The sequence below is a fragment of the Copadichromis virginalis genome, linkage group LG12 (assembly GCF_057382275.1).
Source record: "Copadichromis virginalis isolate Kocher_CV1m ecotype Utaka linkage group LG12, C_Virginalis_male_GT1.1, whole genome shotgun sequence".
NCBI lineage: Eukaryota > Metazoa > Chordata > Actinopteri > Cichliformes > Cichlidae > Copadichromis > Copadichromis virginalis.
Genome location: NC_140629.1, coordinates 17,008,171 through 17,035,336, shown reverse-complemented (window position 1 = coordinate 17,035,336; position 27,166 = coordinate 17,008,171). Strand labels below are relative to the sequence as shown.

Here is a 27,166-nt window from a genome sequence, read left to right as displayed (position 1 = left end):
CAACAGGAATGTCATCAATCAGACACCATATAAGATTTCACTTGGACAACACTACATTTACCCTGACTGGAACTGCGAAGCATGAGTGCCGTAGACAGTTGTAATATTTATTTATTTAATTTGAAGCTGCAGTCAAAAGTTTTCACTTCAGTTGTTCATAAATGTGTCACAGTTAGGATACAGAAGTCGACAACAAAGACGCATTCCTGTGCTCGATGACAATCTTGTGCGTGCGTGTACAGCAGACAGCAAGAGGAAGTTGTACATGATTGTACACAGGTATTTGGTGCTGAACACGAGTACAGTAAGATATGTGAATGCAGCAGTGTCTTTATTTTCATTTAAGGAGGGCACGAAGGCAAACGTGATGAATGCTGCTGATGTTCTGATGTGGTTCTGAGGTGCAGCAAGGGTGTTAAGGCTTTGGAGATGTCATATTGTACAGTGAGGACAAACAACGGGAATGGTCTTCATTTATACAACATAAGAATTACCATAATAAATGTTATATGACTAACATTTACTTATAGTTCGTACATGATGTGGAACAAACTGTTTTTGTATGACATGATTGTGACGGCAAACGTAACGCACACGTTTAATTTACACTTTGCATCAACATCCAGCATCTCCTTTATGAACTTCGAAGCATAAAAGACAAAAAGTAACTGTAAATGTTTAACTGTAAGGCATTTGCACATTTCTAGTTTAATGAAATATTCCTAGGCTGTGTCTTCCCATCTTTCAAGCTTCTATGAAGTTACTGTCACGTCATTCAAGCTGACTACTAAAATAAAGGAATGAGGCATTTTCAGATCAATGAAGTTCAAACTGTCCAGGAAATTTAACCGCCACGGCTGCAGACAGTCTATGACCTCCCTCACTGTGTGTGATATTTCAGCGCCGACGCACACCAAAAGGAAAAAAAAAACAAAAAAAAACTGAGGTAGGCGAGAAAACAATCAAATGCTTGACCATAATGTAGTCATTGTGTAAATAAGAACAAGAAGGAAAACGTGAAAGGCAGAGGGAAACAAAATAGTGTGAATGTGGGACTGATGTCAGTTTACTCAAAGTAAAGATGACCTTGCACTATTTGAGTTGGTTAAGAATGAGATCCATGCAGGCCTGCAGTCCCGCTGCAGCGCTGGTGACAGCATGCGTTACGCCTGTTACACTTTGCATATTTCGGTAGGCGCGGATTCCCACTGCCCTGACCTGTGAGTGTGCGTTCAGGGCTTTTCTTGCGGTGCCTTGAGGTGAAAGGGTGCAGAGACAAATGGGTCTACAGCGCTCACGTCTGAGGTCCACGAGTGCAGAGGTCCAGCGGGGACAGATGCTACAGCAGCCTGCTTGCTCGCGTTAGACGCCGCTCTGTGAGCTGCTGCTGGCTGCTGGGGCACAGGTCCTTCAAAGTGTCGGGAGTATTTGGCCAGAGCTTGAGGACGGAAAGGTTGCTGGGCAACCTGTTCTAAGACTCCTTGATCAGAGGTTACAGCGTGAGCTCCAGCTGCGTGGGGGTACGAGGTCTTCGGCTGCGCTCCTTTGGGCTCCTTTCTTTTTCCGAATGGAGCCTGAGAGAAAACGTCGAGCTGCTGCTGCTGCTGAGCCGCGAGGGGACCGCGTGGAAATGGAGCGTTGGCGAATACGTCACTTGTGTCTTCTTGCGCAATCAGAAAGGGGGCTTTGGAGAAGATATCTGCAGCGCCCTCCATCTCCTTTGCTGCCTCGTGTACATGCTGGAAGTGATTCTGGGCAAAGGTATTTGGAGCAGGTTGATCGAAGGTTGTAGCTGATTGTGCTGCTGCTGTGCTGGAGTGCAGAGATGGATGGAGAGCTAACTGAGGCCCTTGGTCTTCTTCATCCTCAGAGTCCTGCAGCAGAGGTCTAGAACCGCTGCAGTCATGGGGGGCTATGTGACTCTCAATGCCTTCACCGTCCTCTTGCTCGTCCTTGTGTGCTTCTTTTTCTTCGTCTTCATCGCTGGAGTGCACACAGCCCTCATTCTGTGGAGAATCTGCTCCTACAGCTTCAGTCTCTTGTCCCTCCTCAAGCACAGAGTAGCCATTACTCTCCCCTTGGAGATCTGTTCAAGCAAGCAAAGATAGAGGGGGAAAACAAATTGGAGGTAAACAAAAATGTTAGAATACAAATGAGAAGGAACTGCCATCTGTGGTCCAGCTGCCCATTTATCTACCAGATCCGTCTCGCATAACAGATTGACTCTAAAATCTGTAAGTCACTGATTTTCGAGGATGACTAAACAATGAGAACCCATCACAAGACTACAATTCTACTCTGAACAGGTCACAGTCACAACACTACCAGTTCTACTAGTACGTCACCACATTAACCTTGTTTCCACGATTCTCAACTCAACCTTCACAAGTAACGCCCGGTGTTACAGGAAAACAGTGGCAGCAGTTTTGCTTTAGGTTAAAACTGAGTCAGTTGAGGAGGAGGGAGCATGAGAAAGATCTGTGGAAACAAGGGGAAAGAGCCTTCACAGCAAAAGTGAAAAATAGTTAGCGACAGACAGACTGCACAGAAGACAGATCAGTCTTACCTCAGCAGTGTTGACAGCAGTTGTTAACGTGCAGCTCAGGGGGAAAGGTTAGTTGAAGCAATTAAAGGAAAAGACCAGCTCTTTCGGCTCTTGTTTTGTTTTACTTCTTGGGCGAGCTTTTCCTCCTCACTTGTGTTTTAAATCGTCCACGCCCTTTCCGTATGACTTAAGTGTGAATATGACACAGTTTGGAGCTGACAAAAATATCCCACAGTGTGACAGCTCACGTAAGTGTGTAGAAAAACAGCTTCTCATCTCTCACAATACAGCTCATAGTCTGTACAGTCAACTTGAGATATTACCTGATTAACAGACACACAATTTAGGAAGGCAAATTAGAAAAGTGTGAGGAGGAATAAAGTTTTTAGGTTTCTGAAAACTGGTCTGATCACAACAACCACTCTATTTATGAACATTACACCGGGTGATATGAATAGGATTCATGACAATACCCCATTAGCCTTTTATGGCTAAGAGAACACCAAGGGAACGACGAGTCTGATGATCTCCATCAGTGATACTTCATTAACACTTTGATGATTATAGATAGTCTGTTTGCATTTCAACCCAAAGAGCACAGCAACACACGTAAAAGTCTGCAACCAGTGGCAGAGTGCTGCAGGATGCAGAATTATAGTGGACTGCAAAAATATGAACCGCAATATTAAATGGAAAGAAAATGGGATGTAGACATTTAAAATGGTTAAGATCAGATGTAATACAACTCACACACAAGCCTTTCTTATGATTATTTAATGAACTATAGGAGAGAGGTGAAAGGTATCCCAGTGTTATCAGGAAGTTAGTTCCGTCATTAGCTCTGTTAAATAAAATCTATTCAGGCATATACAGTAACTTACATGTACCAGTACTAGTGTATAACCTAACAGCTGCAATGGAGAGCAACACATACTATCCAGTCAAGCGATTCAAAAGCACTTAGTCTCATGTTTGTTTGGTAACTAAACCGTGAGCACTAGATAAATGTTTGACAAGAACTAAGAGAGAAGACAGAAGGACAGAGTCGACAGTTTTGCACTCTTAAATAAAGCCTCATACACAAATATGTTTTATCTATACATCCTTATACAATTTTTACATATTTTATAATGGTCCTCAGTTAATACATTCTTTCTAAAGCACTATCAATAATAGTCACTTTTAATCATAACATGATAAAATGTTACACACTAAAATCTACCTTTACCAATGCTGACAAGTGCAAAAAAAAAGAAAAAAGAAAAAAGTGTTACTTTATGTATATTTACATTTCTCTTTCATCTGGACAGACTGTCACAACTGACTTTATGGTATATGGTAACAAAGGATTGGCCAGAGAAGATTGAGAGGATGTCAGTGGGAGAGGGAGGAAGGATATTTTCATGTAAAGTTCCTTCATTAACATAATACCTACACAAAATAATGACATTTACGTCACACTTCTCTCTGTGACGGTGGTATTCTGCTAAAAATCTGCTCATTTATACGACCCTGAGAGCGGACCAACACAGAGGAAAAACAGCATGATAATAGAGTCTTGTTTAGCTTTGGCATCGGAACAGGTCAAATACCTTCATTCCCTTTTACTTCTGCTGTGCTTACCTCAACGATGGGTCACAGGTATGAGAATGAGCTGGCATTAGTGGTGTTGTAGATAATGCTGACAATGGTGGGAAGCTGTGCTGTGGCAATGGAGCCGAACTCACCAGCTGTATTAACACTGACCTCAGCAGTTTCAGGAAATGATTACAACTGACAGATTTACAGGTGTAGCATTAGAATACGCTAGACACGCTGCTTAACATCCAGAAAGAGGGGACAGTATACAGGTATGCTCAAGCCTGTGAAGCCACTTGGTCGGTTTACACCAGTGATTCCCAAAGTGTGGGCCACAAAGGTACTACAGGTGCCTGCAGTAATAACAGAAATTACGCTCAAGTATGTACAAGTATGTACATATTTAAATGTATTTATTTATATAAAAGTGAATTAACACTGGTGATCGGAGGTGGTGAGTTTGTGAAGTTTTTCATCACTCTGATCTAAATTTACGCTCTTGTTTTGAAGTCTGAGTCCCAGTGGCAGGTGGCCATGACACTTTGCATGTGATTGGGCAGCATTAGCAATTTATAGCAAACAGCCTGGGCTGTTTATGCTTTTTTAAAATAGAAATGTCAAGAAAAAACACACCACCCTCTCGTGTTTTGATTAGAGTGAAGATTTAACACTGGGTGGGGCCCGTGGGATTTTCTGGTTTTTAAGTGGGCTGCAGCACTCTTGACTTTGGGAATAGCTGGTTTAGACAAATAGATCTATAAAGGAATCATGGCACATGATGGCTTGAACAGATTTGACTTTCCATGACTATGCGCACTCCAACAGTGTGAGAAATCTTTAAAACCTATCCAAAACTGACACTTCTTTTATATGTAAACTGGTTCAATCCGAACAGAAGCGCAGCTCCAGGTTGCATCTTTGTTTGGCCAGTAGTTCAAAGCTCTCATAGGAAAGTGCATCAAATTATCTACAGCATTCTACAGTCTTTAGTCAGACCCCTGACACATATAACCATGCTTAACATGTGCATACGATGATGGTCGACTATGGCCGTGCACTCTGTGAAGGATGTTAATGGGAGTAAGAAGAAAGCATGAGGAAGACCATGGTGTAGCCAAGACAGAAGCGGACGATATGCTCAGGCATTAATGAAAAGATTTTTACCAGTGTGGGAATGTCAGCGGCTAGCAGAGACATATGAAACCAGCTATCAGGCAACTAGAGATGGAGTTGAGGCCAAGGAGGCACATAAAGAGAATACTGGCTCCTCTTGGTCCTCATAAGGTGCTACATTAAGTGTCTCTGCGTGCCCATCTTTACCCCCCAACCCTCCCCCCATATCCCTTTGTTAGGATTGCACACTGCCCCTTCGACCTCTCCCACCCCCTCTAGAGGTCGATGAGCTGATCCACCAGCAGAAGGGAGCGAGCCAAGTTGGGGATGCTGGACTCTGAACTGCCACTGTTGGTGCGCGAGTGACCACCTGGAACGTGCCAGAAAGAAAGAGAGATAGAGACAGAGATGGGCATGGAGGAGCCGAGGGAGAGTGTGAAAGACAAGCAAAAGAATAAGTCATTTTAACAGGGATTGCATGAAGAAATTAAAGAGTGGGAAGATGACCAGGATGAGGGGAGAGAGATGCATGAATAGGGGGTAGAAAGAGAAACAAGCAGAGAGTGAGCTGGGATAACTTTTATACAGCTGCATCATTACAGGGGGAGGGGGGAGTTAGGGAAAGCCATACTAACATGGGGAGACTTTCAAGATAAACTAAAAAGAGTCAAAACACCTGCAAGATGGCGAAGCACTGGGAGTTAAAAGATGACTAATGTGAGAGCTCGATGAGATAAGAAAAAAGCCACCCATACAAGACTTCTCACATCAGAAATCCCAGGAACAAGCTAATGGTGACTAAACTGGGAGGGGGGGCTAGCTCATTCATCTTCGTGGCTCACAGTCTGGGTTTCAGCAGGTGTGAGTGCTCATCTCAGAATTAGGTTAGCCTTACCTTGATTTGAGTTTTTGGAGATGAGCACTGGAATAGGATCAAACTCGTCGTCATTGCCCTTCTCCCCACACGACATGAGGAAAGCAGAGTCTGTGGTGAAGGAAGAGGAAGTGAAGTAACGATGGAAGCGGGAAGAGGTTAACTCGGCCAACGAAAAGAGCAGGAAATAAAAAAAAGAAGGAGAAGAAAAGAAAGGAGGATGCGAGTAGATTATAAACGGAAGCAGCCAGGGCAGTCAAAGTTTTTAAAAGCCATTCAGTTTTACATGGCTTTTAGCATCTTCTACAAATGAGTCAAGGGTCTGGCGAGGCTGTCATTTAGTGTCCAATTCAATTTCCACTTTTGCTTTTTACTGTTTCAACAGGCCTTTCTATTGTGTGGTTGATCAGGGGTCTGCAATTGTGTTGCCACAAACACTGAAACCCCGAAACCCCGCCCCCCCACACACACGCACGCGGAAAATAAAAGGTCTTACCAGAAGCAGTCTGACCAGCTGGCAGCTCCTCCAGGCAGGATCCAGCGCCAGGAGGAGCAGAGGAGCAAGAAGAAGGGAGAACAGAAACAGATGGGTTTCCATGACAGGTATGAGATAACAGATCACAACCCAGCAGAGAATCCTCCCCAGTGAGAGAATCTGAGACAGCGGCCAGAGAAAGAAAGGGTATGAGAAAGTAAGACTGTTAGTGCAAGGAGCAGAAAAAGATGCATTGTATTACTATAATAGCTTATATGTGCAAGCATAAAGAGTTTAAAAGCTATGTTAGCTTCATTTAATAACAAACAATAAAAAGAGGCGTCTCTTTTTCAATGATTGAGCACAATTTTTATTTCTATAGCACTTTTCAAGATAAACGTGGCAAAGTGGGTCACAGAAAAATGCAAGCAGATCTCACTGAATAGACCACTTAACACCCTAAAGCTTAAGCAGGTTATGGTCCATATAACTGAACTATCCTAAAGCAACTGTTCTAGTTATAGACCAAAATGATTGTGATCTGGAACTAAGGCTGTGCGATATGCCCAAAATCTCATATCCTGCTATAAGAATTCTATCGTCCGATAACGATATAAATCACAAAAATGTAACATTTTCTGTAAAATCTGTGAATCTCGGGCAGCTCGTCTTGCGGGAAGTGTTTCCAGCTGCGCGTCATGTAGCTGGAGTCGAATGTTTTAACCGATGCATGAAACTACACATTTTTAGACATAAGTTGTAACAGCCGCCGTTTTCTTTGTGAGCATTTAATACACGGCGTGCTGCGGGGAAAAGCCTGTTCTAACGTTTGATGCTAAGGTTTATTTTTTAGCACCTGGCGGCTCTTTTTTAAATTCTCATCCGTAAATAATCTGCTCTTTCACGTGATTCAGTTTATTTTGAAAAGTCTCAACAGGATCTTGAGCTTTATTGTGAAAGGTTTATGTGGAACATAAACAAGCGGACACGCGATGCTGTTACCGTCGTTGTTGCTAACCAACGCATAAAAACAGGCGCTTGTCCATCTTTAGTGTGGTTATATAAAATATAAGAGAAAGAGAGAACTTTAAGAAATTAATATAGCCACTACAAGGACCATCAAAATGGTGAAAAATATTGCCGTAAACAGTTTATTTTGCGACACGAACAACCCTATCTGGAACGCCAGCAAATGTTTGAGTTAATATAAATCAATAAAACTACATCTTAGGATTGTCGCAGAACCTGAACTTAGTTAACCTTGGGTAAAACAGTGATCGGAAAAAGTGCTATTCTGAGGTCCAGGATGCTAACCTGGCACACTGGCAGGAATGAGCTCTGGCTGGCCCAAATGTCTCTGGGGCTGGGGAGCCTCCAAACCAGGAATCAGTGAGTCCACACACACCTCTGCCTTTACTACATAAACACAACGTAAAACAGTAATACAAAGACGTTGTTATTAGTACAGAAAAGAAAGAAGAACATCTTCTTTGTTCCTTTCCCAGATGATATGCCTGACTTTGTAAGGATGTTAGAGAAAAGAAAGGGAAGGAAGACATATGCAGAGCAAATGAGGAATTTTTGGGGGCAAAGCATGGGACAAGAACATAGCTGGTACCATTTGTGGTGCTCTCTGCAGCAGTGTTGAAGGAGTCAGTCAGGGTTAAGAGGTCAGGGAGCAGAAGAGAAGTATCAGGGGACTTCTGTCCCTCAATCAGCTTCTCTGTGAGTGAGCCAGAGAAAGAAGAGGGAGAAGAGAAAGGGACAGATGGCAACAGAGAAAAAGGCAATGAGAGAGGATTTTCCATAGAAATGACAAAGAAGCAGAGAAACTACACTTTGGGATGGTGCATGATGGCAAAAATCAACAAGGACAAATGCATCCATCTGCCTTCATGGTCAGCATTTTTAGAAGCAAGATTCATCCAGCAAGAAAAAAAAATTAAGGATATCATGTAAATTTCGAGGTACTTTCACGTCAATATAATAAAATTACTGAATCATTTGTTAGTTTATATCAGGGTTGTCAAACATAAGGCCCTGGGGCCAAAAAAAGCCAAGCAAAGACTCCAATCAACTGCCTCTGGAAGATATAAGGAACAGCATAAATGTTTTGACTTTTAAATGTGTTTTAATGAGTTTTGCAGCTTTTCCTACAGATATGACTAGTCATACTATACAAAAGAAATACATTTTACTAATTGATTGCAGATTTTAAACATTTTTTATTTATTTGGTCAAAGTGAGCTGTACGTGGCACACAACGTGAAATGAGTTTGACATCCCTGGGTTATAAGTTCCTTCCTCAATAGCATTCAGTTGCCAAAAAAAGTTAAATTATGGCAGCAGATCTTTAATGCAGAAAACATTTCTCATGCTCTTTCACACCTTCAAAAACTTCAAGTTAAAGCAACCAATGAAGACCTTTCTTTTTATTTTCCACAACATTTTCAGCTCATTTTTGGAGCAGTGCACAAAAAAAGAAAACAAAACCCACAGTTGATGTTGTTAAGTTGTCGTTACCAAAACAAATAAGATCTGATTTTACTAAGTACTAAGTGTGCTGCATGCATGAAGTGTATTTCTATTTATTATAGTAGAAGTGTATTTCATGCAGTTACTAATTTTTCACTGCAGCCTTATACTCACAGGAAACTGCTAGGGGCAAAGAAAGGGTTGGGGGGGGGCATCTAGGACAAGGAATGTGTTGGCTCAGAAAATGGCACAGCAGATGTGACCTTCTGACCCCTTCGCTATAGGAAAGACGCCAACGCTGGTGAAAAGCTTTTCACAAATCCTAAATGTCAAACATTTGATTTTCACAGGGAACAGTGAAAATATGCAGTTTTAAAATGCTACATACAGTATGTTTTACATGCTGTTGCACTCTTGCCACAAGGCTGTTTTCACGTTATCTCAGATGGGATGTTGTGCTTCTTTAGCAGAAGTCAGAGTGTGTTTGCTTGTGTGCATTCTATCTCAGTAAGGGATCCAAAGAGTCAAAGAGATAGCTTAGGCTGGACAGAGAAGATTACCCACACCCTTATTACGTAACGCTTTTATCCTCTCAGTTCAGGCCTTAAACAGTATGTAAACAAAAAAAAAGAAAATAAAAAAAAAGGTAAAGAGGCATGAAGCATACACTTCCAGAAGAACTCAAGACTAAACAGAGAAGAAAATAAAAAGCTGGACCGTCATTTCAACAGGAGAGTGCGCTTAGCTTTCTCTTGTTCCTAGCAGCACTGGTAAGCAGGCTCCACTAGTAGTAAAGCAATCCAATTAACAAAGGAGAATTTGTCCTTCGCGTTACCAGGCAACAGAGAAGGAGAAAGCACAGACCTGCAAATGAGATGCGATCTAGCTGTAGCAACACTGTCTATTCATGAACGCTGACAAGAAGCCACTGTGAGGCTGCTCGCTAAGTCAACAAGGTAGAACTGTGTACTAATCCAAACCACAAAAACTGGCACTTGGAAGCTAACCTGTGGATGGTGTGAAAGCCAAGAAACTACCTGAGCAAATACAAAGTCACTCATGAGGTATATTTGCTAAGAGTCCAGGAGAATCAAAGGGATGGCTCGTTGTGCGTCCTGGTGTGACCACAATATTATAGAGTGAGAGGCAGTTAAAAGGGTCTGAGAGACAATAGTGCTGACGCTACACTTGGTGATGGCTATAGATCAATACTGCACAGTGGACTCTAAAAATTGAGACAGCAACATATAGAGCAGCTATAACCTACACAACAGAAATTTTCTAATAATATGCAAGAAAATAGGGATGCTTACTCAAAGTCAGTGCTTGGAATCATCAGTTGAAGATCTGCAGTTTAAAGCTGATACTCTGACTTGACTATTTGCCTGCTTACAACAAGCGCAAGCCTCTAGGGCTGTCCTGGACACTGGCTTTAGTAGTATCAACAGCTAATACTTGAATATTTCAATATTAATTGCGGACGCTTTTCCTACAATGGATGCATATAGATGTAACAATAAAAAAAAAACAATCACCATGCAAATAAGATTAAGATGATGGCTGCGCTGTGATTTCTGATGGTTATAAACTGTTTTCTTTTAATAGAAGTACACAAGCCCACAGACAAATCCTTATGATAGATTAACATTATACGCATATACTCAATCACTGAGACAAATCCAGCTGGTTCAGAAGCATCCTTTACAAAGCTGTCAGAGGCATACTGAGAAAAGCTAAACAAAGACTTACCTGGAAAGGCATTGAGGCTGGGAATGAGATTTTCATTGGATCCCGCAGCTTTCTCTCCAGCTGCAGCAGCTGTGCACAAGCCAAAGGAGGAGAAAAAACAAACAGGTTTTAGATCATGGAATGATTCACTAATGCTGTGTGTGAACAAACTGAACTTACTCTCAGCTAGCTTTGCAAAGTCTTTGTTAAGAAGCTCCTCTGCTGTTAGCTTAGAGAAGTTATCGTCGCCAAAAGGATTCCAGGCGGGCTGAGTGTGGGGGACAGTGAGTGCTGAGGAGGCGTCCCCGTCACCTGGATGGTATACACTCTGTTGGGACGAGCAGGGGGACCCAGAAGGAGTAGTGCTTGCTGATCTGCAGTACAAAGATAAATATAAAAGACAGTAGGAGCACACAGTGAAACTACACAAAGGCTGTTAAGTCAATGCACACTGGCCTCCTGATGTATGCGGTAGTAAGGAGAGAGAATGAACAGTTATTTAAAGACTGAAGTGAGATATTCTCGGGGATCTAAAAGAGTTATTTGTCCTCTTTCTGGGTGCTGTGATATGAATGTACTGTCTATTGCACGTCGATCTTCACTCAGTGTCATGAAAGAACAGTTCATCCTCAGATCACTGAGGGGAGTTCATTCTGCTCACTTGGACTTGTTGAGGCTGGCTTCAGCTGCGGCTGCCTGAAGTAGCTGGGTCGACTTGCTAACGGGGACCCCAAACACGGCACTGTGGGTGACATCACTAAGGATACGTCTGTGGCCACTCTTGGTGGCCGTCTTTGGCGAGGAGGGGGGTGTCAGGGAGCCAACTTTGTGGATCCCTCTGCCAGTCGTCTGCAATGAGAAAAAAAAATGATGCAGAGGGGTGAAAATGTGTTAGTAACTAAAACCTTTTCTCTATGGTACTGTTCAAAAGTCTAGAGTCTTTTCTTTATATTTTTCTAGAAAAATAGTAGAAGTTCCTGTGGTCTATAGAAACACGTGCAAACATACACGGAAAAAAATTATATAGAAGCACAAACAGAGTTTGTACAATTCTAAACAGATTGAAAGTCAATATTTGGTATGACCACCGTTATTCTTCAACACAGCCTGAACTCTGCTAGATAAGCTTTCTTGTAATTTCTGGTCTTTAGAAGTACTTCTCCAGTTTCTTGAAGGACAATTAAAGCTCTTCATTTTTCAAAGAGTCAGCTCAAAAACAAATGGTATGTTTTTGCAATAGGCTACTGTAACAAAGTGCCTAAAGATACAATTTAAAATTGGTTCTGCTCATAAAAGCCAAGCTGTCTCTTAAGTGTAGATACAACACTGGTTCATCTATTGAGTTAGCTGTCTTTTCTATGTTTGAACAATTCAAAGGTCAGTATTCCTCTGAAATGGTCAGATACAAGTACTGGACTAAAAATGAGTGAAAAAGGCCAAAGTCCAAAGAAAAACTTTAAAAGTCCTTCATAAAGCCTGGAGAACTATTGCTCAGGACCACTTAAAAATTACATGCAAGTCTGGCTGCTTGGAAGCAAAACATAAAGAAAAAACTGAAGACTTTTGCACAGTTCAGTATTATAAAAAAAAAAAGAAAAAAAAAGAAATAAATGAACCAGATACAAACATTAGAACAAGTAAGAGCAACTGGAAAAGAAAATTGATCAAAGAGATTGAAGATTGCTCCAAACTACAACTCTATGAAAACAGGAAACATTTACAGGAGAGGAAAACATGAAACAGTCTGACAGAAACTCATGAAAATTCTATACATTATACATTCAGTAAAAATGGAATGAGATTTTTCGAATATTTTGCCACCGAGAAGAGGAAAAAGTGAGCAAAAGTCTGGATGTGATTCGTTAGAGACGAGCCAATAATCAGCCCCGACCCAAAGAGTAGCAGACAGCAGCAGGAGTAGGACGTTACCACAAACTCTGGACCACGAGCTGCAGGACCAACAACTGCAGACTCGGGGATGGGTGTGAGATGGGCAGCTGCAGTTTCAAGGACTAAATGCTGCTGCTGTTGGTGTTGATGCTGCAGGGTAACAACTTGAGGAACAGGTTTATATTGCAGCAGACTGGATGCTTGTGATGATGTTTGTTGTTGCTGAAGTTGGTGGTGGTAGAGGTTCTGTACCAGGTGATGCTACACAGGAACACCACACAGCTGACCGTGAGCAAGGTAAACTGTGGCCCAACTGAAATATTTTCTGTTATGTATTGCAAAACTAAACCAGATTAATTTTTTCTGTTCTGCTTTACCAGCAAACAACATGAATGCACGGAAGAAAACCTACAACAAACCTATAAAAATATGGAAATATTTGTTGCAGCTCATAATAAAGTGGGAATCTCAAAGGGTTTGTTTGAACAAATGTCTGTTAAATTGACATTTATTGATAAATGAGGTAACAGAATGGGAATTTAACAGTTTTCTGAGGAATGATTCCTAATAAGTAAATATGTAATTTTGCAGTACAAATGCAACGAGTTTGTCTGTAAGCTTAGTAGTTCACACTATCATTCCTCAAGAACGTGTCAACGAAACACGTCAACAGGCGTGTACTAAGAAAGAAAGTTCAGCATAGCCAAGATTTTCTTTTCCTGTTAGCTGGCTTGATGAAACCTAACAATCCAGTCTGAGACAACAGGTATGATGGTAGTGGTTATTAACTTTCTTTGTTAACCTAGGCTTGCTTCAGGTGCCAAGAGGGCAGCTGACATGTCATTTGATACTTCCTCCACACAAAACAAATGACTTAGCTCCACCTACTCTGATCAGAAACATTATCAGAGGAACAGGTAGTAGAGATCTAGAAAAAGAATTTAAAATACACCTCCTATTGCTGCAAATAAGACAAGCGAGCAGTGATGGCAGAAAATCATCAATCGCAAGCTCTCCTAGCACTAAAATAAAGTGAGGTGTATCAAAAAGAATCATCTTATTATAAAAAGCTATCATTTTAAAGTGACAGTAATCGAAATAATGGACATAGAAGCTTGTGGTAAATTTTTAAAGTACATGGCTGAATAATAAGTTTTACAAACAAGACAATGTTAACAAGTTCTCAATGTGTCCCCCTCCAGACACACAACATGTCTCCACAATACTCAAACTTGCCACTGCTGCTGTTATGCTACAGACCAGCAACCACGTGACACTCACGAATCTCCTATTTCTAATAATAGGCATTTCCACTTTTGCTGGAGAATGGGGAATAAAACCACTTTAAAATCAGACGATTCTTTTTGACACACGCTGTATAAATGCTGTTTATTTCCAACTGCACATTAGGGTTTCGAAACTTGAAGTTTTACCAAAATTCAGACCAAAATTAAACCAAAACTCTGAAGATAACCTGCGCAGGAATAGGTTGTGTGTTCAGCATCAGTTACTATGGTGATCTAGTCAGGCAAAAGGAGAGACACTGTCATAACACTGAAAATTTGTTGACAGCAGATCTAGTTAAAATCTTACAAGAATGAATGGAAAAGGAAGCTACAGTAAGTTGGTTAAATAAAGAGCTGCAAACAGCACATTTCCTGCCTCTCAGCCAGGTAACTTCCTCCAACCCTTTCACTGAGGTGTGGTGCTAGCAGTCTCATGCTATGTGCAGCATGAGAATCAAATCACAATATCTCACAGAATGAATGAAAATTACACTTACTGCCTGTCAACTAATTCTTTATTTTCTCATTGTTATTTCTTTATTCATCTGGGGAAAAGACGGCATCCATAAGTGTTTTATTTGGGAAGTACAGTTGCTGTTGGCCCTGGTTCTTCCTATCTGTAACATAAGACACACTATTGCAGGATTCCTTAATATCCTTCAGCTCCTTCTCAAGATCGGATCTTGACTGATGCCAGCTTCTATATATTACAGATTTCTACATATTACAGGACTACAGATTGTGACAACAGTCCTCCTCCAGCTGTGGAGATCCATTGCAACATAAAAGCCTGAATGTGGAGCAGGTGGAGAAGTGTTTCATGTTGCACTACGACAAGTTCACAAATCCTAGAGAGCAGAACAAGGACCACCATTGCCAGCTGTAGTGTAAGAAACTAGAAGTGGAGTTCATCTACAGGATGAGGCATTAGATTATATTTATAAAGTATTTGTATAGGACAAACCTATAGGAAGTATGTGACTGTACGCATAAACACCATGAACACAATCTAATTGGTAAGAAACCAAATCAAACCAGGCCTGAAACCTTTGAGATTACCACCTTAAGACTGGGAGCAGTGTAAATGTGTAGCTTTGGCTTGAAACACACACACACCAGTGATGAACATAATCATGTTGAATTTAAGCTTCACTGAAACTAAACAGAGCTCTTAAAACTGATTTTGAACAACAAACAGGGCAGCTCAGCCAAAAAACAATATCACTAAAATCCACAGAAATCAAAATAGTTCATCATGCAAAACACAGACAGCCCACACCTGAAGTTTGTATTTTCAAGTGTGTCTCATTATCAAGCCCAAACCCTTTGCGTGGTATCACACTCTTCTTGTTATTGCTTGCACAGTGAATATGCATTTTAGGAAAAATCCCTGATGCTGTTAATTCTTTGAAAACAAAGGCATTAAAATGTCTCACCACGCGTGCACAGCATTATTCAATGTCATCCATGAAACAGCACACATTGCAGCTAATCACCATTTCCATTCTTGCTCTAACAGTCTTCCTACCTGCTGAGTGCTCTGTGGGCTTAAGAAGGCAGAGGCTTGCTGTTGCTGCTGCTGCTTCATAAGCAGCTGCTGATGCTGAGATGTAGCCTGCGGCTGCATGTTAGCAGACGGAGCCTGTTGAGCAGGTTGGACAGCAGCTGAAGCTGGAGGAGGGACACTGATACCGACACCTGTAAGGGAAGTTAATACGATATATGAGAAAATTATAAAAGTATTCTTGATCATCAAATACGACACAGATTCTTTTTGTGCAGATTCTTACATGAACCAGCTGTCATCCACACAAACATTGTTGTGCAAGTGAGTGAGAAAATCTTAAATCACCTCACTCTCGAGTTATTGGATTCACAAACTTGGGTATATACGCCACCCGCCCCCACAGTGGGGTGACACAACACCCCATCAGCCTTTTTATGGCTGAGGGGCAAAAACTAATTGGACCGATACCAATCAAAAGAATGACTTTGAACAACACATAAATAAATGTGAGGGTGAATCATGCCACCATCTATTCTGTCTCTGCAAGTTGACCAGAAGGGACTTTAAATAAAAACTAAAAGCCTTTAAAGAGCAGACTAAACCAATAGGAACACAGCATATAAATATATAGTGAATTATAGTGAAATTCTTGAGGGATTCATGAACCAAAAGTAATTCAACATAAATAGTGTTATTAGCAGGGTAACAGTCATCATAAATCCAGGCTTTGATCACAATGGTTTTAACCCTGACATATAGAGAAAATCATAGTTTAAACAGCTCCTTGTACCTATAGCCTGGGGTGCCCCAGTAGCCACACCAGGCCTCTTGCGTGGGGTGAGTGCTGGCTGGATGGGAAGAATGCCTGATATGGGCTGGGGCTGAGCCTGGCCAGCTTTGGGCCGCTGTCGAGGTGCAATTGAGGTTTCCGTTGTAGGAACTGGGTCTGTGAGCCTGATGGAAGAAGAAGAAAACTCTGCAGAGTAACGCAAAGTTTCTTATGACAATAATATTAATAAAAATAACACACACGCTTTGCTTGTCACTCACCTGGCTTTGTTTTGACTCTTTTTGGCCACTGCTTCACTCGCTTTGATAGGCTCAGGAAGTTTTGCAGGAATAGGAGAATTCTGCAGAGGAGAAAAGATTTATCAAAAATGATCAAATCTTTTCACATTTTTGATTAGTATTTTCCATAAATGTATAATTGTTTTGTGCTTTGTTATTACTAAGGGCCTAGTGACAAAATCTGTACTGTCATTAATATCACTGTGTCCTAGATAGCTGTTTCTAGCTAGCTAGGAAAGTTTCAAACTCAAACTCAAACTCCAGCACACGAGATGTAAAATCAAAGACATGTAGTAACAAAAAGAAAATCTAAGTTACTGCTGAGCACACACATATTTTCATCTAATACTCCCACTATTGCTCTCGCCGTGATGACTCACATGTAGATTTGGGACGGGACACTCTCGTCGAGCCAGTTTAAAGGCAAAGTAGGATACTTGGTAAATGTCTGGCCTCTTTTCAGGATCAGGTTCCAGCATGTATCCTGAGACACAAAAAATATTCTGAATTAATTTGCATTTAAATTTAACTGCACCTAGACTACACATATTCAGAAAGCAGAACGGTCGCATGATCTAAGCAAATAGAGTACTTACTAATAAGACAGTGCATTTCATGTGAGTAGCGAGAGTTGTCTGGGATGGTGAAACTGCCATCACAGATAGCCACTTGGCTCTCGCCGAATGGAAGGGTGAAGTAGCACAGCTTATAGAGAAGACAACCCAAGGCCTGCGCAGAGAAAGGAAATGAACACATATAAAAACATATACTCTGTATGACGTCATAGTAGTTAGATAATATTTTTAAGTTAGCCTCACCCAAATGTCTGCTTTTGTTGTGATGACATTTCCCCCATAGAGGTTGACCATCTCTGGAGCACGGTATGACAGCGTAGTATACCTGCAGTAGCAGTAATGTATGAGAACAGACCAATGAGCTTCTGAAATATAGGGAGAAAATAGGGTAGATGGTACATCAAGAGGAAAAAAACAACTAACTTTTTGATTTCATCCTCTAAAACTGCCACCCCTTCTGTCTGTGGATTTTGGAAGTGGTTGGTGGCACTTCCAAAGTCACAGAGCACATAGTGTCCCCGGTCATGAAGAAGAATATTTTCCACCTATGTGTGGAAGACAAGATAAGACTTGTGAGATGTGATGTACAGTGAAACAAACGCAAAAAACAAACAAACAAACAAAAAATATTCCAAATTACTAGTGTGATAATTCATTAGATAGATCTGTGCTGTCAGTAGTATTCGCATACAGAAAATGTATTAGGCTTGCCTTGAGATCTCGATGGATGATTGGAGTCTTGCACTGATGTAGACGAGTGACCGCCTCGCACGTGTCACAAAAGATCTGTAACACCTCAGCTTCAGTGAAGCCCGTCTGTAGCCGCTGGTTCATTAGGTTCACCACCTGGCCACCTAAATGAAAAAAAATTTAGTCAATAAAAAGACATAAATTCCTTTTTTTTTATGTAATTATTTAAAGTTTCTAGGTAATATTTAAGGCTCAAATATAAGTTTACTCTGATCCCAACACATCTAAAATAAATGACAAAAACATACATTAATCTTTATCATTCACATGACACTTCAAAGCGGTCAGCTTTTACATAAGAGAAAAAAGTAAAGAGGGCATCATGAATGTATTGCTTTAACACATTAACATTGCTGTTTATAGCATAACAAAATTAATACATTTTCGACACTACACAATTTAAAAACCCTAACGATGCTCACAACTGCACAGGCATGTTAACATTTTATCTTTCTACAAATGACACAGCTAAGTTAAGCACCGAGTAAAACACAAGTTCTATTGACCACGACAGCTATCAGCTGAACATTTGCCTTTGGAAAAAAAGAAAAGAAAGGATGCTGTAAGAGCCGAGGGTAATGGAGCTTTGAATTCAGAGATAGAAAGGCATGGGGAGGGGGTTGGGCGATTTACCTCGACAGAAGTCCATTAAGATCAGGACTTCCCACACATCACCAGCTCCGACTGCAGTTATGCTGGAGTCCAGGAAGCCGACTATATTTTTGTTACCCACCAGGTCCCTCTGTGTAAACAAACAGAGAGAGAAACAGGAATGATGAACAACAAGAGAGGCAATTTTCAAATATCATGCAGTCCTAAGAAACTTTATTTGATAGATCAAAAAATACATCAATGTTTGTAAATTCTCAGTTTAATTTTAACTGCCAAAGGACTTAAGGTAATGATGATAAAATCATCTGATAAGCATGTCACCAGGGAGTGGCTACAGGAACTGGTCTGTTTCACTTACAGTTAGGAAACGGACATGCAACTGAGCTTACAAGGCAACATTTTAAACAGAACTTCATGTTCTAAAATGGAACTAATTACAATCCTGAGTGCTGCTTTGTTATCACCACTTGACACAAGTCAAATAGTGTTTTTGCATAACTTTTTTTTTTTTAATTTCGGGCATTCTGGGTTGTTCATATTTGCATTTTCTGTATCAAATTACTTAACACTAGATAGATTTTTGTGTTTGTTGCTGAGCAGGCTAACAGTAATGCAAATTGCTGAGTTTTCTCCAGTCAGCTTTGGGGCAATCACACTCACCATAATTTGTATTTCAAGTTTGCAGATCTTCAAATCGTGTTCGTTGTTGACATACATTCTTTTTAGTGCACATCGTGCACCTTGATGAGTCCTCACCAAAAAGACTATGGCAAAACCTCCTGCAAAGAGAAGAACAGGAAGAATGGACAAATTGAAATGCAGAAATAGAAAAACCACCATAGTTATGTCTCTTGCATTTTTTGCCACCATATACAGTGCAATTATAAGTGGCACTGCATTGGTGCTAAAACCCAGGGCGTTCTTTCTATGAGACAACACTGCTAAGCATACTGCCTTGCTCAGTCTGGTTTGAGTTTATTTCTCAGGACAGTGACCATCTGTTGACAGTGACTTGATTTTTACTGAGGAAAAAAGACAACCTTGGCAGATCAAATAATCATAACCTAAACTACAAGGAGCCTGATAAAGTCACAATAAAAATAAAATCTATCAAACATGTGCAACGAATCGCTTTATCCAGTTTAAACCACTGGTGTCAAACAGCCCTGCAGCAGGGTATAATTCAACCCTGTTGGATGGCCTGGGTTTAGCATACAGGGAGTGCAGAATTATTAGGCAAATGAGTATTTTGTCCACATCATCCTCTTCATGCATGTTGTCTTACTCCAAGCTGTATAGGCTCGAAAGCCTACTACCAATTAAGCATATTAGGTGATGTGCATCTCTGTAATGAGAAGGGGTGTGGTCTAATGACATCAACACCCTATATCAGGTGTGCATAATTATTAGGCAACGTCCTTTCCTTTGGCAAAATGGGTCAAAAGAAGGACTTGACAGGCTCAGAAAAGTCAAAAATAGTGAGATATCTTGCAGAGGGATGCAGCAGTCTCAAAATTGCAAAGCTTCTGAAGCGTGATCATCAAAAAAATCAAGTGTTTCATTCAAAATAGTCAACAGGGTCGCAAGAAGCGTGTGGAAAAACCAAGGCGCAAAATAACTGCCCATGAACTGAGAAAAGTCAAGCATGCAGCTGCCAAGATGTCACTTGCCACCAGTTTGGCCATATTTCAGAGCTGCAACATCACTGGAGTGCCCAAAAGCACAAGGTGTGCAATACTCAGAGACATGGCCAAGGTAAGAAAGGCTGAAAGACGACCACCACTGAACAAGACACACAAGCTGAAACGTCAAGACTGGGCAAAGAAATATCTCAAGACTGATTTTTCTAAGGTTTTATGGACTGATGAAATGAGAGTGAGTCTTGATGGGCCAGATGGATGGGCCCGTGGCTGGATTGGTAAAGGGCAGAGAGCTCCAGTCCGACTCAGACGCCAGCAAGGTGGAGGTGGAGTACTGGTTTGGGCTGGTATCATCAAAGATGAGCTTGTGGGGCCTTTTCGGGTTGAGGATGGAGTCAAGTTCAACTCCCAGTCCTACTGCCAGTTTCTGGAAGACACCTTCTTCAAGCAGTGGTACAGGAAGAAGTCTGCATCCTTCAAGAAAAACATGATTTTCATGCAGGACAATGCTCCATTACACGCGTCCAAGTACTCCACAGCCTGGCTGGCAAGAAAGGGTATAAAAGAAGAAAAACTAATGACATGGCCTCCTTGTTCACCTGATCTGAACCCCATTGAGAACCTGTGGTCCATCATCAAATGTGAGATTTACAAGGAGGGAAAACAGTACACCTCTCTGAACAGTGTCTGGGAGGCTGTGGTTGCTGCTGCACGCAATATTGATGGTGAACAGATCAAAACACTGACAGAATCCATGGATGGCAGGCTTTTGAGTGTCCTTGCAAAGAAAGGTGGCTATATTGGTTGCTGATTTGTTTTTGTTTTGTTTTTGAATGTCAGAAATGTATATTTGTGAATGTGGAGATGTTATATTGGTTTCACTGGTAAAAATAAATAATTGAAATGGGTATGTATTTGTTTTTTGCTAAGTTGCCTAATAATTATGCACAGTAATAGTCACCTGCACACACAGATATCCCCCTAAAATAGCTAAAACTAAAAACAAACTAAAAACTACTTCCAAAAACATTCAGCTTTGATATTAATGAGTTTTTTGGGTTCATTGAGAACATGGTTGTTGTTCAATAATAAAATTATTCCTCAAAAATACAACTTGCCTAATAATTCTGCATTCCCTGTAAACACTGTGTGGTGAGTTAGCTGGCTGGCACAATAGTCACAAGACCTTGAAACAAAACTGTGTGAGTAAGCAGCTGTGCCAAAAAGATGCAAGAAGACAAAACTGACAAGACAGGAAGTGAGAGAATATATCATCCCACGTTTAGTCACAATGATGACAGTGACAACCATAGCAACTAAAACCACCAGGAATCATACCACACTAATAAATAAAGCACAAACTGAGTATCTCTCAGCAGATATCTGGATATTTTAGATTCAATTATCATTGTTATTATTATTATTCTACTACTATCAGCATTACTCAATACGAGCTGCATTGTTAAAGACGTTCATAGAGTACAGCAATATTTTTTTTTAACAGGAAACCACACTAAATATGAAATCATGTGGGCTTCAGTCCTCCATCCTGTGTGGGTCAGCATGAATGAGGAAACTTAGTCATTTTACTGTTGTCAACATGAATTAAATGACTTGAAGTTTCACAATGAAGTGCTAAATTCTCTGCATATAAGAAAAAGGAGCTGGCAGAGCACATTGCTCAGTAATTAGTGTTATGACATGAAAAGCAATTGCTTGGATGAGATATGAAGTTTAATTAAGAGCTGAGGCCTGTATTGAATCAGAATAAAGAGCAGAGACTAGGCGGGCACGTGTGTGTATAGCCCAGCAGAGCAGAGGCATCTGATCCACTGCTGTCTTGCACAGTCTAATCTGAGATGCCTGTTAGAAATTAGAGGGATTAGCGGCTGTCTTAAGTAACATTTAGCAGTGGTCTACTGTCTCAGGAGACGGGGTGACTAAATAAGTCCAGCTAAAAATAGCCACTACTCCTTGACGTAAAATGATTATAACACAGTTGTAAATGCACACAAAAATAAACCTTTGGGCTCTGCAATGAAAAGTGTCACCAATGCTTGTAATGTTCAGTTACAATCTGTCAGTGTAATGGAACTTGCATAATAAGCATCTAGGCTTTAGACTAAGACACAGCACATGCCCTCACCACTACGATGCTGTTTACAAACATATGCACAACACTGCAGTGACAGGGAGAAAAACCAGAGATCGTCTAAAGAGAAGGTGGCATAAACTATCTAATCTGACTTAGAAAAGTTTTTTTTCCCACTCTGTTAGAAAATGTGATAATTATGGTATACAAAAAGGGAATGACTCGCACATTAATGACAGCAGGATCTGGGGGCACTAATGTTACCAGCAGTAACTCTATACATCAATACAAAACAACACTTCCTGCTGACCATAAAGGGAGAGAGCTGTGTGTCAGGAAATCCAGAGGTAAGTCAGTAATAAATCACAGATTTACCCAAGACCTAAAGCTAAAAAAAGATAACACTGTTCAAAGCGTGCACCTCCAAACCAAAGTTACAAAAGAAAAAAAAGTTACAAAAGCAGCACAGTGCGCCACCCTCACTGCTTTAGTCAGCACAGGGTAAAGTGTGTTGCCACAAAGTTCAAGAGTGACAACAAAGGGAGTTGGAGTAAGAGGAGGAAAAAATAATTAACTACATGACGCAGCCAGATAACAGTGACTGCAGGCCCAGACTTCAATGAAAAGCATCTGAATAAACAGGTGTATTGCCAGTAGCTGTACTCGAATTACAAAGAGCAGCTCTACTACCAGATCAAAATGCAGTGAAAGGAAAAAATAAATAAATAAATAAAACCTTGCATCTTGGGGAAGCTGTATATATAATTATGGTGATGTAGAGCTGGGCGATATGAGATTTTTTCATATCACGATATGTTTTTTTCATTTCAGGCGATAACGATATCTATCACGATATAAGCCAAATAACTATATTTGTAAGATTTAAATGTGCCGTTGCTCACAAGTAAAATGTGAAATAATCAGCAGCTTGTTTTTATTTAAATATTTATTTCCCATAATAAGTTCAACAGGGTAGATGTACTTAAGGAACATGAGACTTTTTCAGATAAATAAAGGCAAATATTGCAAACTACACAAAAGGCAGCCACTAAAGCGTTTAAGTTTCAAAATAGGACAAACGAAACAGACTAAATTGTCAATTCCACTTAGAAACAAAATATTAATTCTAAAAATAAATCTTAGTTTGTTTTACAGAAGAACAGACAAAACTGACTAACTTTTGTCAATATCAAATAAACTGAGAACTAAAAGGAAATTCTCAATCTCTCCTTGTTGTATAGCTGAGCTTTTCAAACAGTTTTAACAGTTACTTTAGTCTGACAAAAGCCGAATGACGAATTAGCGCTTCCAGTCAGAGACTGAGGCTACGTCCACACGTACACGGGTATTTTTGAAAACGGAGATTTTCCATTTTCGTTTTAAAAAATAATCCCGTCCACACATAAAGGCAGAAATGAAGGAAAACGCTGCTATGAACATGCCAAAGCAGCAGGTGGCGCTAGATTCCTAACCGTGCCTAAATGTTGGCCAATCAGAAGTCTAGAAGCCTCGGTGGGAAAAAGTAAACAAAGCTGGGGCATAGAAGCAGAACCGAGTCGTAAGTGTGGAGGGACAGTAACTGTGTGTATATGTAAGCATTTAAACACTGCAGAGAGTAGAATTAACAGTAACAGTATTGTAGAAATTCATTTCACCGAAACAATAACGTGGCGCACAGTGTGACGCATGCACCAGTTTATTGTATTTCCAGACTTGCTTTCGGCACAATTTACAGTGAACGCTACTCTATTTTTGTCAGACTTGAAATAGCCGAAATACCTTCACACTACGGAACTTCTATGGCTCTTCCGTTTGACAATCTCTCCGGCATTGGAACCATCATCTGTTTTCTCTTCGGTCACGCTCGGTTGATTTTTCTAGTCGGCACACTCATTTCCTCCATTACGCGCTGGCTCCATTACCCGCTGGCTGCTTCCCAAACAAACACACGTGTGGCTTGGCACTTGTGCTGTACGTAACAAGTCACGCGACGTGACGCTGCGGCCGTGACGCTGCGGCTCTGCGCTACTTAATTTGGATTGGCTGACCTTTTTTTTTTTTTTTTTTTTTGAGGACAAGAGCGGCGAGGTCTATCGCGATAGCTTAATTTCTCTATCGAGTAAAAGTTATATCGCGATACATATCGTTATCGTTCTATCGCCCAGCTCTATGGTGATGCCATTTAGTAGGCCTAAGAATTACACACCTGAATTGTGCTTTTCTAAAGTTATTATCTGCAGCAAGGCCAAACTGAGCTCACAGAAACAAAGAAATTCCCTAACATCCCAGTACAGGGCGGGTCTGAAGTTTGCTGTGGAACTCATTCATAAAGCCAGTGTGCGGCCAAACACATGGTTCCCATCTATAGTACTGATAAATTAATCAGACTTTTTTCATCTATTATTTAGTAACAGGCCCTCTTAGCTAACAGAGGACATCAGACTCTCATTGCAAAGACAAATGACCACAGGGAAAAGGTTTCTCTTTCACAATATCCGTTTAGCCTGTTCTAATAGAAATGACCTAAAAAAGGTGCAATCAGTCCTCACCACACTAAGTTAAGTATTTGGATTAACAAATGACCATGCAAGAATATTTTCACCTGGAAAAGTTTGTGTGAAGTTATGTTTGAGTTTCAGCTTACTGTAAGGTCACATTCTATGTGCCAACACATCCTAACCAACAACTTCCAGTTAATTTTAACTTGTGCAGTCTACATCTGCCAGTCCCTCTGTAAATATCCATACAGGTGACTCAGCATGGCGTTGGCCCCTTACAGCACAGCAGGAAATCCAGTTTTGCTATGTTCCTCCCAGCCTTCAAGTAAAGAGTGTAGTAATGCAAGGATAATACACACTGAGAGATGTAGAGCCCATCATCTTTACATCTTAAAATTTCAGCCTAGTCTGTCTTCCTCCTAATCTGCCTGTTGTTATTATAATTGTTATTATTAATAATAAACAGATAAGACAGGTTTGGGCAACCTGGCAGCAAACAGGCATGCAGAGGACTGCCTAAATGTGTAACCTCTAAACCCTGACCAGTAAATATTCATTAACCAATGCCATTTCCACTTAGTAATGTATAGCAAACATGATAGCTTATCATTGTGTTAGTAACATTACTCTGACTGGGCCAAAAACAAAACAAAAACAGGCCCAATCGTTTAAATGAAGCCGTCCAAATCACAATTAAAGTGTTTGTAGTAATCCACACAAGGGAACGCCACGTAGTTCACCTTCAGCGATTGTTTCCTCCACGGTTACTTGATATCTTCCAATGCTGAAGACTCGTCCGATGAAGCTGCCACCGCCGCCGGAACCAGCGCCTCCTCCACCGGCTCCAGGACTAGGCCCGGAGCCCCCAAACTCCCGACGGGAATCAAAAAATTTCTTCATTTTCCCTTGACACTGCCCAAAGCAGGACCGAGTCCAAAAATGTATAAATGTCGCGACAACGACAGTAGTTGGACAGAGTCAGTCGCTGAGGTGCTGGCGTTAACGCTTCAACAGCTGAATGAATGCTGCTAGCTGGCTTCAAGCTAAAAGCTAGAGAAACTAGCTGGACCTTAAAATATCCCGAACACTGCTGCCTGATGCTGTTCAGCTAACTCATGGTTTGAACAGCAGGCGGAGTCAAATAATGCAGAGAAGCCGCTTTCCACTCTATACCAAAATCAGTACTAGCTACACAATGAGCCGGACTATGAGCCCGAAAAACCCAGTCAGCTCACCTAGCTAGCTAGTCAGCTAGCTAAGCAGCCAGGTGCCAGCTGTCAGTCAACAGACTAGCAGCCAGGTAGATTCCTGATATCAAGTCCAGGTCGTTACACATCTCGGTCGATATTCTCCCGAGGGAAATGTTAGTCCACTTGCTGCCTTATACCTCTGTATCGTTGAGAAAATTTCAGCTCTTTACTGTTTGTATTCGTGCTGCAGGTTAGAATAAGCCTAGTCAACTAGGTTAACTTAATGACAGAGCTAACACAGCCACCAGTACACGCTAATGGCAGAAGTCCTCCCTATCTCCCCTGAATCCTGCTGGACTGCTCCTCGTGTGATTGGTCAAATCAACAGCGACTTCCTGTTAGTGCACCCTGCTTGTCCCTGAGCTGTGGATTGTCAACATAAATAAAGTGCGTTTTGTTTTTTCATCAGTCTAATTTACTAATAACAGTAAAATAAAAGGAAACCAATTTAATCTTTAATCTCAAATTTGTGAACAAAGACGAGGAAATATCTACAGAAGGGGATCCCCACAGAATTCATTTGCTATGTGATTTCTGTTCCAAACTTCTGAACATATTAGATATAAAGGTGAAAGATATGGAGCTATAACAATAATAATAATGATAATAATAAAATGTATTATACATATCCTCCTGAGAACCGAGGAAAAATTTTTTTTTGTGTGTGTGATTTTCTTGGTCTTTGGAGCTAAAAGAGGCCACCTAAACACACGAGATATCAATGGAAAGCCCATGAGGCACTCTATTTAGTACCACAGGACTAGGTAAGGTAGCTCAAATAAGTAAAAAGATATACACCAAAAGCAAATGTCCATTCCAGATAACATAAATGAATAGGATAGTTCTCAATATTTAAATACAAAAACCAAAGTGAAACAAGCAAACCCACAGTAACTAAACTAAAATAAACTGAGAACAAAACATCAAGTCAGTAAAACAAACAATAAAGTTGGCCAGTTCAAACATCCATGATAATCTTACATTTTTAAACACAGATATTATGTTAGAGTTTTATAATAAAGATTCATAATTACAAACACATAAAGTCACTTAAATTCAATTCACTTTGGTTTTATTTATTATATAGCACCAAATCACAGAAACTGTTGCCTCAACTGTTGCCTCAACCTTACATTCCTTATAATGTAAGGAAAATTACAATAACATAGAGAAACACCCAATAATCAGATGACCCCCCTATGAGCACTTG

At 40.7% G+C, this 27,166-nt stretch overlaps 1 protein-coding gene across 3 annotated transcripts; it reads right to left on the bottom strand.

Moving 5' to 3' along the window:
• Positions 1-93: 93 nt before the first annotated feature.
• aak1a (AP2 associated kinase 1a) lies at positions 94-26,267 on the bottom strand. 3 transcript variants are annotated; one of them, XM_085475030.1, is made up of 20 exons: positions 25,447-26,267; positions 19,137-19,255; positions 18,498-18,606; positions 17,826-17,968; positions 17,538-17,659; positions 17,358-17,439; positions 17,136-17,268; positions 16,920-17,023; positions 16,522-16,601; positions 16,262-16,425; positions 15,493-15,662; positions 12,718-12,939; positions 11,450-11,637; positions 10,969-11,162; positions 10,810-10,878; positions 8,204-8,308; positions 7,900-8,001; positions 6,607-6,765; positions 6,132-6,221; positions 94-2,086 (listed from the first exon to the last, which is right to left on the bottom strand). In XM_085475030.1, the coding sequence occupies exons 1-20, from the start codon at positions 25,604-25,606 to the stop codon at positions 1,233-1,235; spliced, it is 3,369 nt and encodes a 1,122-aa protein (XP_085331156.1). In that variant the 5' UTR covers positions 25,607-26,267; the 3' UTR covers positions 94-1,232. The 3 variants fall into 3 exon arrangements, with proteins under 3 accessions (XP_085331156.1, XP_085331157.1, XP_085331158.1); XM_085475031.1 differs by lacking the exon at positions 12,718-12,939 and having other exon boundaries at positions 25,447-26,266; XM_085475032.1 differs by lacking the exons at positions 6,132-6,221; positions 6,607-6,765; positions 7,900-8,001; positions 8,204-8,308.
• Between the last annotated feature and the right edge of the window lie 899 nt (positions 26,268-27,166).

Bases quoted from the DNA above. Each gene is read 5' to 3' on its own strand.
- aak1a (XM_085475030.1), bottom strand. From the start codon at position 25,606: ATGAAGAAATTTTTTGATTCCCGTCGGGAGTTTGGGGGCTCCGGGCCT. The intron at 17,969-18,497 runs GTAAATCGCCCA...TTTTTCATTTAG, and splicing joins CTTAATGGACTTCTGTCGAG to GTGGCCAGGTGGTGAACCTA. The intron at 8,309-10,809 runs GTAAGTCTTTGT...GCTCACTCACAG, and splicing joins CAGCCTCAATGCCTTTCCAG to AGAAGCTGATTGAGGGACAG.